The sequence below is a fragment of the Tyto alba genome, unplaced genomic scaffold (genome assembly GCF_018691265.1).
Source record: "Tyto alba isolate M040663 unplaced genomic scaffold, T.alba_DEE_v4.0 Super-Scaffold_18, whole genome shotgun sequence".
NCBI lineage: Eukaryota > Metazoa > Chordata > Aves > Strigiformes > Tytonidae > Tyto > Tyto alba.
Window position 1 is genome coordinate 25,536,741 of NW_024881280.1, and position 14,264 is coordinate 25,551,004.

Sequence of the window (14,264 nt, forward strand, 5' to 3'; positions counted from 1 at the left end):
GTATAGAAACCTGCTTATTAGCAATTAATAGGACTTTGATACTACTACTAGAGAGATGTTTTCCATGGTGCTAAAAGTCTATCCCTTTAAACATGATAGTGAAAATATACTTCCAAACCCACCTAGAGCAACTGCAATATAGAGTACAAATTAATTTGTTCCTGAATATTGTGGAAGCTTAGGATAATGGTCTTCCTTTTTAATGGAAAAGGAGAGAATGGTCTCAGGTATAAGGGAAGTTGGAAGCATTGAACAATATGACTCTGTTTAACAGTCCTGAAGCCACAGATGGTGTCTGTTATGGTACCAGATTAATTACCTAGAAATTTTATGTCTAAGCCACAGGTTTAGTCTTAGGTTTTGTTGTGGGACAAAACATGCAGAGTGTTCCTGTTTTGCACTCTGAGATAGAGATAGGACTTCAACATTTTACATATTGCTGGAATTATGTTTTTGTGGCTTTAATCATGTATTTCATAAACTCCTTTTCTGTTTACTGTGAAGACCTGGTGACATTGCTGACCTGATTTAATGCCACAGATACAATATTCTAATTAAAATATTCCTGTTCCGTATTCCAGATGTAGGCAGATAGCATTTACCTTTGCTTCAGAATATCATTTGTGTTTTTAGGTAGGATTTGGCATTCTATGGCTCAGTAGAAAAGGATAAGAAAATATTTTCAGGAGCCAAGGAAATTTTAATGGATAAACACTTGACCACTGTAGCAGTTGTTAGTAGACAGAAGCATATTAGGAGTCACCCTCTTACCCAGCAGATAGAGATAGTGACTGCCTGAGATAACTTTAAACATTGGATGTGTATGAAACATTGAATTTGAAAGATTTGGCAGCCTAGAGGTAAGCAGAAGTTAGTGTGATGTATTGTTCTCTATGCATGTGGAGCATCTGCCTGCAACCATGTTTTGTTGGCATCTCTGGCCCATTCAAAGCTTTAAAAAGTTTAAGTACTCTGTTTTACAGAGGTTAGGGATTTAGAGAGTATTTGGCCCTGCCTCTAGGGGATTTCTGAAGTTTATGTAAATGAAAGGGGTAAAGAATGAGATTTGAAAGAATAAAAAGGATACGTGGGCTGACAACAATGTGAGGAGAAAAAGCATCCTGGAAGTACACTGGGGTGTAAATAGCCTTAGGATTAAGGTGTTCTGTGGCATCCATTAAAACTGTATCAGGGAATTTGGGACTTGGTTAGACATCAAGTTGTATTGTGTCTGGCCACATCCACTGTTCTCTCTAGTTACTTGTGTGTCTATCAAAATTTTGAATGTGTGCCCAGGAGTTCTTGCTCAATTTTTGATGTCCATTGAAGTGGATGCATCATGAAGAAGAGGTTCTGGAATAAACAGATTTGTTCATTGTTTTGAGTTTTCCAGTCCTCAGAACCTAAAGGCTTGTCATAGCTGTGAAGATTATTCCTGCTCAAACTCATATTGTTACAGAGGTGTTAAGCCTGTAGGGATATTTGCCCTACAGATGGGGACACCTGGCAATCACATTGAAGCCTAAGGGGAAATGCTTCTTTTGAGTATGTAGTATGGATTATTGGCTCTTCAGGAAACCAAACTTTGCTAGATCAGTTTGGCTATTTCAGAATAGGCCATGAGGCCTAGTGCTTTTGTACTGCTATGATTTGCAGTGGGGAAGGATGTTTTGCCAGTTGACTGTATTATTCTTGTTCACATACAGCCCCTTCAATTTTTCCTTTCTGCTTTCAGTTGAAGTGTCTGAATGTCTGAATACTGTTTACTTCCTCTACTTCAATAGTACCTCCCTGTCCCTTGTCACATCTCAGGTCCAGGCATACTCTGATTTATGCAGTTGACTTTTTGTTGTATGGTTGGGTTGGTTTTGGTTTTGTTTTGATGTTTTTTGTTTTTTTTTTTTTTTTTTTGTGTTCTTCCCTCACCAGCATGTGTATGAGCATGTTGCTCAAGACCTTTTAGGTTGCTTAGAGATGGAGAGTAGCAGGATGACAAGAGAGAGGAAGATAGGTACATGACAGGTTTCATGGAGGGGGAAAAAAAACAAAGACAAAACCAAAACACCACCTTGTAGATCCATTCTTTTTGGATTGGCATTGCTGTTGCTTCTCTTCTCCTGACACCTCGAGGTAAATGTGCTGTTTTGTGGGTGACTTGCATATTTGTTATTTTAACTAGCTTTAGTCCCTGCAATTTTTAGGCCAGACACATATTTGGAACAGAAGTACTTGACTGACATCATAACTGATGTCAGGTGAATGAAGAGTTCAGGTTCTGTTGCGGCACTGGAATAAACATCTCTATTTTCAGAGGACTGAAAATGCTGGCTTTTGAATTATTTCTCACAATGGGTAACTTTAACCATGGAACCTGCTAGTTGTCTAACCTGATTTAGGTGGTGATGAGTTCTTAACAAAATCTGGAACTGAGAGCGCTTGAAGAGCTGGCCTTACAGTCCTTGAAAATCCCTTTCAGCTTTTTGGTTTTAGTTTGCTAAGTTAAAGTTACTCTGTGATATTTCTGCTTTCTAGCGCCTGTGACTCAAAATACAGGATCTAACTTTTTGATTTGTGCACTGAACCTTAAGTATGCTTTAGTTTCTTACATTTGTGCGAAGTAGGTGTCAACATGCCACCACTGGTATTTGACAGTTACAGCATATGAGATATGGTCCATCCAGTGACGTGATGGTTCCATGAGATTCAGTCTCAGTTGTGATCTATTTTTACTCAGAAAAAATACCTTCTTTCCGTATTATTCTAAAATTGGAAAACTTAGGTGGATTAACTCCATTTCCTCCTTAACCTGCACTAAGAGCGAGTCCTTGAACAGGTTTATATTTTGCCTAGTGCCTATAGTTTCCAAGATCTGATGCCTCTCTGATCTGTATTGGGCCTGCACACTGAATTAAAAAAAGCAGACTATTGCTGGTTATGAAAGAGAAGTGCTGACAGAAGTAGATTGTAGATTTATCATAGGTGTAAATTGCCTATCATAACTTCTGACTGATAGTGGTTGAGATATTTCAGTGCTTGCTGGCATTTGCAATTTAGGAACTGTAGGACAAAAGAATCAACTTATTTTGCAAAGGCAGTAAAATTGTCTTGTGTGTGTTACTTTCCTATCTCTTCCTAGACTATTTGAAGGTACAAGGGAAAAAGATAGGAGAATTTATAGGGAGATGGAGAGTGAAAATGGACCCACAGTGCCATTGAACCATGCCTGTTGCAGATCTTCATCTTACTGAAAAATAATGTTAACACAAATGGCAGATCCCTTTCAATAAGAGTGAATTCTCAATGTGTGAAGGAAGGTCTTATGTGTAAGATCAAGAATGGTTTGCTTAGCTTAATGCTTATTTCTAGTTATGATCAAAGCATGAGGCAGTTGTGTTATAATCCTGCAGCTGTTGTATAAAGAAACTGATTCCTCATGTAACACGGATGAATGATAAATACAATACTGTATTTTATTCCTAAAGTTTCTTTCTCTGCATAGAGCTTTCAAATGACACAGCTGGAATGACTTCTTTTGCCAGTGAAATGCACCCACCTGTGGCATGAAACATGGCAATTTTGGCAATGTGCAACAGTAGAATTCAAATTTTTTTTAGTTTCAGGGCAAAGAGAAACCTACCATACAGCTAAAATTGCAGAAAAGAGTGGGGGAGACAAAATAATTTTTCCAAGCAGAATATGGATAAGAGATCTGGCTACCTGTACTCTTCTAAGGTGATTTTCTGTAAATACCTCATGGTTAAACTAATAAACAAACCATACATCTAGTTAGGTGACTTGGAAGAAAAGTGTAATACTAGACTCCTTTTCAGGAGGAGGACCCAACCAAGGTCTCAGATACTGCAAGTCCTCAGTTTCTGAGCTGTTCCAGTAAAAATTAGAGATGCAGAAATAAAGATCGAATTGTTGAAGAATTCTGCTTTGCCATCTCATGTTCCTAAGGAGCTGCCTCTGTTAGTAGGCTCAGTATGGACATGAGACAGAGCAAGTCGTGCTTCTGCTAGAGGAGATGCTTTTCTGCACTGGGGGCTTCCCCACTTTTATTCTGTATCTACTGTCCACTCACTCTCCTTTCCACTGGGCATGTGGCATGAAGAAGACAACGCACCAAGCCCAACTACAAACAGACAACAAAAAAAAGGCCTTTGAATGAAAATACACTCAATGTAAATAGCGAGTGTTGTTGTCAGGGTGTTGGAAATTCAAGATTTGATTTATCAAATGTATTTCTGATTATCACCTGCACACTATTCTGAAACTTTGCTTTTAAATAATTTGACTGCTGTAAGTGTTGCCAAAGGAATGAGAGTAAATATAAATCGGAACCCTGATGGCATTGATAATTTAAAACCAGTTCTACTGCTGTATATATAAATTGTTGTCTTCTCTTTCCTTGTTCGTTAGCACTAGAGGACATGTGTGTGGTAACACAATCTTTATGCTTTATAAGCCTTCCTGTGCTTCTGTCACTTTGCTCCCTAATCCAAAATCCTAATCCCCTGTGACATCCCTGTTAGCTGCTCTGAAGAAAATTCTGTTGCCACAGATGGAGGATTATGACATCAAGTGAGGACTGTAAGCAGCAAGAGTAGATGAACTCTGAGACAAAGATCCTTTTACCATGCAAATGGACCATAGTACTATCAAGTGAGACAAAGCATAATACCCATCATCTATGTTGTGCCGTCACAGTTGACTCTAAGGATGATAGATCAGGCTTTGTGCTTCCTTGTGATGTTGTTAGGCTTTCAAAATTCCTCATCATTGTGTTTGGTGTTTTTTTGTTTCTTTTTGTTTGTTTTTTTTTTTTTTTTTTCCCCCTATGGCTGCTTTGAATGTACTGTTTGTATCTTCACATTAGGTTTCTGTAAAATACAATTCAGAAACCACATTACTGTTCAAGTCCTTTGGCTCTCTGGACTCTCACTATGAGCGCCTCAAGCCACATGTACTAGACCTCTTGCAGTCTTATTCCTTGAATAGAGTACTGGTCCTTTCTCTTGTGGCACCTAGACAAAGGATATCCCTATTAAATGATGCCTATTGTCAAGTCTGATTACTGATTAATTCTCTCAGAAGAGTGTAGGGAGAGAGGAGAAACACTGTAATTGAATATGCTGTTCTGCTTTGCTTCTGTGTAATGGTATTTACAGTTGCTGTAGCAAGTTTGCATAGTCACAATTGCTTTCTGGTTTTATTTTGTAAATATATAACTTGCTTGCTTGTACCTCTAGGAGTAGTGGCATTCATACTTAGGGTTGAAAGGTAGATAATGGAATAGGTACAGGAGAGGTATCAGTTCCTTATTTCTTATTCTCAGAAAACTCAGATATTTTAATCAAAATGAAAACTAATATTCTATTTCAGACTCTGAAATGTCATCCCTCCTTTTGCTGAGCTAGAGTAAGTCCGAAGCAAGTGTCAGACCCCAAACTGATGCGTGTGTACCTATGTAGTTGTCTCTGTCTTTTATAAGTATAAAAGCAGGAGGGAAGCGTGTATATATATGTGTCTACCAGCCCACACTGTCAAGTCTGTCAGCACCATTGTAATCCTAAAAGTGATCTGTTGACTTCACACTGTGCCAGTGAAACCACTGGGATTCACACAGCCACAAATGAGTTGGGGTTAGGAAGGAGGAGATGGAGGGGAGAAGAAAAGTGCTGAAGAATGCTGCTCAACTTTGTGTGGTAACACACAGTTTTCTTGATGTGACTGCTGCTGCCGCCTGTTCTCCATATGTGGATTTTCTTTTGGGGTTTTGTTGTCTGCTTTTGTCATCCACATTTATGCTTCTACCTAGAGGTTTTGGGGGTTTGGTTTTGTGTTTGTTTTTTTTTTGTTTGTTTGCTTGTTTTTTAACAGTATAACAGGTTGGGGAAGAATCTCAGGTTTTGGTTAATGTTCAGTTAAACTCTCTGCCCTATTGATAGTCATATGTCCCTTCTCATTTCAAGAGAGATGTAAAGAAACACAGCTAAAAAGCTACCAAAATTCACCCATTCTGTTTTTGCAGTGAGGAAAGGTGATCTGGTGGGAAGAGCAGGAACTGTGCACCAAAGCTATAAGGGTCTGTACCTGACTTGGCCTTTGAATTGTTGGGAGGAACATAGCATGACATGTGGGTTCTACAAAGGCTCGTAAATATAGAAGTGCCCAGATGCACAATCTGAATACTGAAGATGCTGTGTAACTATGGGATTCAGTGAAATCACTGTGGGTGCTATCAGAGGAAGTTTGAGAGTTTTCATTTTGGGTTAAAACATCTGAAAATGCGGTCTCCACTTTGGTGTGTCCTGTCTCATCTATGAAGTACAGATGGTGGTGCTGATGTGATAAAGAGGTAAGGAGAGAAGAGTGGGACGAGCCTCATGGAATTGCTGTTGCTAACGAAGAGTGTGACAGAAGATGCTGGGCTGAGTAGAACAGTTGTCACTTTATTCTTATGCTTTTATCCTAGACTGGAAGTGGTTAAACTCATTTCAGGCAGCCTAGGCAGTTGATCCTCTGCTCTATTATCTACTCTATTTATTTGTTTCTTCTTTTCCAACATGTGCAGGATATAGAAGTAGGTGTGTCAAATATAGTCGTGTGTTGTATTTGAAGTACTGCACAATAGGAGCAGCATACTTTTGTCTAGAATGCTGAAGATAAAATACTTTCCCAGGAAGTAACTTCTAAATTCATGTTCTTACAATCTATGGCTTTCAGCTTCTGTCTCCTTGTGGATGACATAGTAGCTGTCATTCAGAGTCTCTCTGACCTGAAGATGACTTTTTTGCCTGTTGCTTGGGTTGTGTCTTTGCAAGGCTTATCTGAGTAAGTTGGCAATTGTTAGCTTCAAATCACAGAACAGTGAAAGACTGTTCTGTTAGTAGTGGTGGCTTCCTTCTCTATTTCCCCCAAAGGCTGTGAAAAGTGTTGTGAGCTATTGTCATGCCATTCTGAGGGGCATGTTTCCAGAGAAACCCATGTAATTGCCACTGGTCAGGGTTATTGTGTGTTTTCATTTTTTTTTTGTTTGGTTTGTGTGGGTTTTTTTTTTTTTTTTTTTTTTTTTTTTTTCCCTCTAAAGCAAAGCTGTAGCTATCTGAGGCTTCAAAAGTTCAGTTTGAATCCATATATCGGGGTTCTTTGGGTAGGATGAAACATTGTTCATGGGCCTATTTCTTAGCCTTCATTTCTACAAGGGGATCAAACTTCCTGGAAAGCACAACTACCTGGCAGTGCTTGTTATCCTTGCATCACACCATATTTCACAGTAAATTTCTTTGAGCGAGCACCAAATGTATGATTTTGACCTGCCTAAGAGGGGAATATGTTGCTGTTCACTCTTCCTCTTTGCTATGTGTTAGTTTGCTGTTTTGTTATGGAGTGTACAGTTATCTTTGTGCTTTTTTTACCCGAGTTTCTTGCATGTCCAAGAATGCAGAAGTGTTTCATTAGTGTTTTTTCTCTTATGCATGAGGATCCTGATAGTAATGGTAATGATGAATTGGAGCTTCTGTGGTCCTGACTGAAATGATTCTCTCAGCTTTGTTTCACCCTTTTCATTTCATCCCTTCTCCAGGACCAAGCACTACCTGCCAGGAAGATTCCTGTGCGAATCAGGGCATCTGCAATCAGCAGTGGGAAGGCTTCACCTGTGATTGCTCCATGACTTCATATTCTGGGAGCCAGTGTAATGACCGTAAGTAGGCTTTTCTATTGGATTGCTGAGCTGTGAGTTTTGACAGATGGGAGCACAGAGAACACATGATTAGGTTTACTTTCAATTGAAATACAACTTTCCCAGTATCAAAGCCAAACTTTGTTTCCTGGAAAGTTTCTTTGAAGCATACAGCAAGTTATATTTTTTCCTTGTGAAAATGAAAATATGCAATTTGGTATGTGTTTGTGTTTTGTGTGGTGTTTTTTTTCTTTTTCTTTTTTTCCACCTTCTTTTTAAAAGCTAACTCAACCAGACCAATGATGGTAATTGATGTTAATGGAATCCCTGGTTTAGAAAAGCAGGAATGAATTGTATATATTGTGTGTAATATTTACATAGATACAAAATGGCTGTTTTGTGTACTGAATTATGCTATGAGATTTTTATTCAAACCTTGGTGGCAAAGACATGGAAACCATGTAAAACTGCTGAACAGTGTTCTAGATTGTCCTCTACTGAATTACTAGCTGTGTGCTAAAATGAAAAATTGGGTACTGTTTGCTAGAATGTTCAGTTGAAACCCGTTGGTCAATTAAATATACAGCAAGTGTTGTGCTTCTTGGCATATTAATTTGCTTCATCTCAAAACGTTGGATGTTCTTCTTAGCTAATTACTATTAAGATCTCTGATAAATTAATTGGACAAAACCCTGACTTCTTCTTTAGGGGGCAGATAATCAGCTTTTGGACATCTCCTCTGCTCATCCTGATATGGCCTTTGCTCCTGCCTGGAGGGAGCAGATCAATTCAACTCTATTCTCTCCCCACTAATGTTATTTAAGGTGATAGTTAGTCCCCTTCTCCCTCCCTGCTTTGAGGCAGGGAACAAAGGAGCATATTATGAGTGCTGTAGTAAGCATAACAGCAGGCTTCAATAATTTGTTTCATTTTGTAAATTTTAAGACCAGAAAACACTTAGTTCACTCTGACTACCTACATTTTATAAGCTACTGCTTTTCATTAAGGGTATTTATGCTGGCCATTACTCATAGTACCAGCAAGGTCCACTCAATATCTGTGCCACAGCACTGTTGTATCTGCACACCTTCCCCTAGAAATTTGAGATGTGGCTGAATTGGTGGCAAATGTGACAAGCTGTTTAACACATGGTGACAGTCTGTTTCTGCTGAAGGCCAAAAAGCCTGCTTTTCTGAGTCATTCATAAAATGTGGTGGTGTCTGTGTTGGTTTCCCCTTTCTACCAGCATTGTTCCCTCAAACATCTTGGAAAGGCCTAGCAGCATTTGTACTTTGACAGGGGCTGTATAAGAAGGGTACTACAGACAAATTTATAGGCTGTGAAGCCATATCTGGTTCTGGGTTGTTTTGGAATCCAGAATGACTCCTTTGTCTCAGAAGAAACACTTTGTATTGGAGCCACAAGATTTGACTCTGATTTTCTACATTCTTTTTTTTGGTTTGCTTTTGTCAATTGGACACCCAGTTTTCCATTCTCACTCTACTTGTTCAGTGGTTCCGTTTAGACTTGCTAAGCATAGCACATTATAAAGCTGTTGTGTAAAAGAAATGCTCCTTTGAATCCTGTTGGGTTGCATTTAAAGACATGTCCAGGAAGTCTCTGAAGAGATTATTGATACTGTCGGTTTTGTTTCTAATGTGTTGGGCTTCCCAGCTCCAGAAGGTCTCAGTGCTGTTGTTATACTGTTGCTAATGATTTCAATCAGTCTCTGAAGTGTTACTAATAAGCCAGGTTCCTCTGAATGTAACTGAGGATTCATTGCTGCTTTTTGGAGCTACCAGCTGCAAACCATGCGGAGAGGAGGGGAGGGTTTGGTAGGAGTGGGGGGTGACGTGGGCAACATGGTATCCAGCCTCTGGGTGTCAGGCCTGGCTGATGATTTAGAATTGCTCACAGGAGGATGTGGGTTTTAAAATGGTCCGGAAAGGTAAGTCATGTGGACTCCTCCTGGAACACGACGAGACTTCAGCCAGGATCTTCAAAAAGTGCGTAAAACATCTTTCTGTGGTTTTGTTTGTGTTTTTTTTTTTTTGTTGTTGTTCTGTTTGTTTGTTTGTTTTTTAAGTCTTTGACATGTATCAGGGCATTGAAGACACTGTTCTTCTCCTGGGTTGTGGAGAGGGAGAAGGCTTCCTTCCTGTTCCTATTTGATAGATATGGTTGTTATTATACTCAAGTCTAATGGAAGTACAGGCACTTGTATGTTAATTGAATTAAATGTTTTTTTAGGCTGGATTTTAGTGCAGGTAATGGCAGGGGGCAATAACTTGTGTCACCTGAAACCTTGCTCTTATTTAGAAATGCATCAGGCTCTTTGGTAGAACTTTTTTTTTTTTTTTTTTTTTTGGTGACAGGAGTCTAATTCTATTAATTTAGTAGGTATCTATTTCTGTTTTATGAGCGAATTGTGCTTTCCCACTGATGTAAATATGGAATATAGAAGTCAATAGAACAGTTCTACATTTCTACATGTACACAATGGAAATGATAGCAAAAGCATGAATTACTGAATATATTTTGTCTTTCCATTTCTGTTAATTAACTCAAGCATCCACACTGGAGAATTTGTGTTTCCATGTGATTGATGCAGTGCTTCTGAGATAGATAAATGGCATGTCTAATGTTCTCTTCAATTATACTTTATGATCTCTTTAGATCATCCCCAAATAACTGTTGGTAAGTGTGATTTGGTTATTTGCTAGTGTAAACTTTGCAGAGTCATTCAGTCATCAATACTGAAGCAAGCTTGGTGCACCAGTATGATTTTGCTTTTTCATTTTTGTCCCAGGACTGGGCCATTAAGCTTCTCATATCAGATGCAACTGGCTCAGAACTGTTGTTTCTGAAAGGTGAAGGAGAAACACAGGTGGCAGGGATGCACATTGTACATCGGTAGACATGTTTGTACATTCACTAGTGTTGTTTAACAAGACAAGGATTTAAATTCCTAGTGGAAATGATGATTCAACCTTAATTTTTAGCTGTTGTTGTATAGTTGTGTTTTAGAAGCTCTTTACATTGTAGGAATCAAGATTTCTCAGAAAAATAAATTAATGGAAGCTATGGGGCCATAAGTACGGTTTTAATATGCTTCATTTTGAGTTGTATCATTTCTTATACCAATGTTAAAAAACAAAACCAACAAAATAAGACACACACTACCCCCGCCCCCTGCCCTCAAATTTATTTGAGAAAGTCTGTTGTATAAAAGTGAATTTAAAGGTCTTCACTGCATACTATCCAGTACTGACACTTGTAAAGAAGGGTAGAAATAGAAGCAATGGTACTATTTGGATATGATGGTTCCATTCTCGTTGCCACTTAAGATCTGGTCTTCATTTTTTGAAGTGGTTCCTCATTCTTCAACCTTTAGAGATACTTTAATCAGTCTAGCATCACAATAAATGAATTTGGGCTTTCAACCTATTTTCAGAGTATGTTTGTTACTCTAAGATGTAGGAAATGAGCATTAATATATTGCAGTTGATACTTAGGAGTATTAAACAACCTTAGCATGCTAAACTGTTGCTTAGACTGCTCAAATGTGTAACTTTGAGCAGATAAGGTATCAGAATTAGTCAGAGGTTAACTCACAATGTTAAATGAAGCATCTTGTATCTGAGGTGAACTTCGTGTTGTTACTGTTCTTCACCATGAGGCAAGATGAAAACATTGTAGTTAGAGACTCAGTTACCCAAGATGTGGCATTGTTTTAAACTGTTGTCCTATGAACAGCTTCACAGATTCTTTAGCTTATTCGTGTTCTTCTCTGTCTGGTCAAACTATGAGATTTTCTTTTCTACACAGAGAGAAAGTATAAAAAAATAGGCTTCGGCAATCTAGCTAATGGGAATGGTATATGTGTGCCAAACTATACTGTAGAAAACACTGCTTGTTACTCAGTGCCTCATGCAGATGAGTAACACCGAGGATCAAGCTTTCCAGGAGAAATTGCCAGGCTAACACAAGTGTATATTAATGGAGGCTGTTTGTCTGTAAAAGATCAATAGCCTGCAGCAATGACTGGTGCAAGCAGAGTGTAAAGCACTTTTTCAAACTTTTTGTTGTTGTTGTTGAAACAGTTGTTAAGTCCATCTGCTGACTATTGATTGGCTTTTTAGGGGAGTTATTTGTTCATTTATTTATAAACTCTGCGTTCTAATATTCACTGGTTTAAAAACAAGTCTTCTATTTCATTGGTAAAAACAAAAGGCAGCCCATGTTTGTACATCCTCTTACGTGTGTGTATATCTTTATATACTTCCTGTCTGCATGCTTTTCAAAGAGCCTGTCTGTAAGCAAATCAATCCTCTATTTTTTCAATGTGATTAATTGGTTAAGTGGTGCTTATTTTTTGTCTGAGGGAGAGGTAATATACTGGGCTACTGTTCTTTTTGCGCAATAAGTTATATTTTTCTTCCAAAATCCCTTTCCATGTGATGCATAACTTACATGCTTCTACTGTCTTTCTGTGAATTACATTAAGAGGAGGGAAGGATTAGAGGCAAAGGGAATCATGGTGACTTTCCTCTTTTGTTCATTAATTTACCACTGTCACAGGAAGAGCTTTTGATAACTTCAGTTCTGTGATCATAGCGAGTGAGGCTTACTCCCTAGCCAAAATCTTCTTTTTTTTCCTTGACTCAAAAGGAAGGATAGAAAAATTAGCAGAACAAGTCTAAAACTAATATTTTAGAGTAAAGCACAGAGCATTTTGGACTGTATGAGGAAGACCAAAGCTGGCCTCTCTGCCACATGTGTTCTAGGTGAGATGTGAGGGATGTCAGAGCACACCATCCCACTTCCACTAATGTCTGCCCTTTTTCCCCTCTCTACATAAGTAAGTGAATGAGTACCTAAAGGGATTGATGCTTCTGGAGCTTCTTCAGGTCCTGAGGTAACTGGTGGATGAAGTGGCTGATCTGCTATCCATCATATTTGAGAAGTCGTGGCAGTCCGGTGAAGTTCCCACTGACTGGAAAGGGGGAAACATAACCCCCATTTTTAAAAAGGGAAAAAAAGAAGACCCAGGGAACTATAGGCTGGTCAGTCTCACTTCTGTGCCCAGCAAGATCATGGAATGGATCCTCCTGGAAACTATACTAGGGCACAGGGAAGATAAGAGGTGATTGGTGACAGCCAACATGGCTTCACCAAGGGCAAGTGGTGCCTGAAAAATTTGATAGCCTTCTGAAGGGGGGCTACAGAGATGGTGGATAAGGGAGGAGCAACTGATGTCATCTAACTGGACTTGTGCAAAGCATATGACACTGTCCTGCACGACACCCTTGTCTCTGAATTGGAGAGACATGAATTTGATGGGTGGACCACTGGGGGGATAGGGAATTGGCTGGATGGTCACACTCAAAGAGTTGTGGTCAACGGCTCGATGTCCAAAGTGAGAGCGGTGATGAGTGGCGTTCCTCAGGGGTCAGTGTTGGGACCAGTGCTGTTTGACATCTTTGTTGGCAACAGGGACAGTGGGATTGAGCACACCCTCAGCAAGTTTTCTGACCAACACCAAGCTGTTGTGTGGTGTGGTTGACATGCTGAAGGGAAGGGATGTCATCTAGAGGCACCTGGATAAGCTCAATATGTGGGCCCGTGTGAACCTCATGATGTTCACCAAGGCCAAGTCTAAGGTCCTGCACGTGAGTCAAGATAATGCCATGCACAAATACAGGCTGTGTGATGAGCAGATTGAGAGCAGTCCTGAGGAGAAAGACTTGAGGGTATTGGTGGATGGAAAACTGACTATTAGCCAGAAATATACACTTGCAGCCCAGAAAGCCAACTGTACCCTGGGCTACATCAAGAAAAGTGTGACCAGCAGGTTGAGGGAAGTGATTTTTCCCCTCTGCTCCGCTCTCTTGAGACCCCCCTGCAGTACTGTGTCCAGCTCTGGAGCCCCCAGTATAGGAAGGACACGGACCTGTTGGAGTGAGTCTCGAGGAGGTCCATGAAGGTGATCAGGGGACTGGGCCATCTACTTTATGAGGACAGGCTGAAGAAGAGAAGGCTCTGGGGAGGCCTTATAGCAGACTTTCCAATTTTTAAAGGCAGCCTGTAGGGGAGATGGGAAGGGACTCTTTATCAAGGAGTGAAATGATAGCAGAAGGGGTAAAGTTTTGAACTGAAAGAGGGTAGATTTAGATTAGATATAAGGAAAAAATTCTTTACTGTAAGGGTGGTAAGACTGTAGAACAGATTGCCCAGAGAAGCTGTGGCTGCCCCCTCCCTGGAAGGGTTCAAGGCCAGGTTGGACGGGGCTTTGAGCAACCTGGTCTAGTGGAAGGTGTCCCTGCCCATGGCAGGGGGACTGGAACTAGATGATCTTTAAGGTCCCTTCCAACCCAAACCTATGATTCTATGATAGTCTGTAGACTAGCCTGCAAAAAGGCAGTGGCAGAAGCAGCTTCCCTCACCCCTGCTTAAATTGTGTGGCAGAATAGTCACTAGAAGAGACTGCTGGCAGGGCAAATGGTTAAAGTAGTAACAGTTACTTTATGGTGATGTCTTTATTCTGATGTGCTCATAAGCTGTTTGCACTCCACAC

At 39.8% G+C, this 14,264-nt stretch overlaps 1 protein-coding gene across 21 annotated transcripts in view; it reads left to right on the forward strand.

Moving 5' to 3' along the window:
* Window positions 1-14,264, forward strand: part of NRXN3 (neurexin 3) — a 1,014,891-nt gene that overhangs the window by 453,228 nt on the left and 547,399 nt on the right. For all 21 annotated transcript variants that reach the window (XM_042790607.1, XM_042790621.1, XM_042790610.1 and 18 more), the window contains one exon: window positions 7,589-7,708. In XM_042790607.1, coding sequence (XP_042646541.1) covers window positions 7,589-7,708 — 120 coding nt within the window. The remainder of the gene's footprint in view (window positions 1-7,588; window positions 7,709-14,264) is intronic.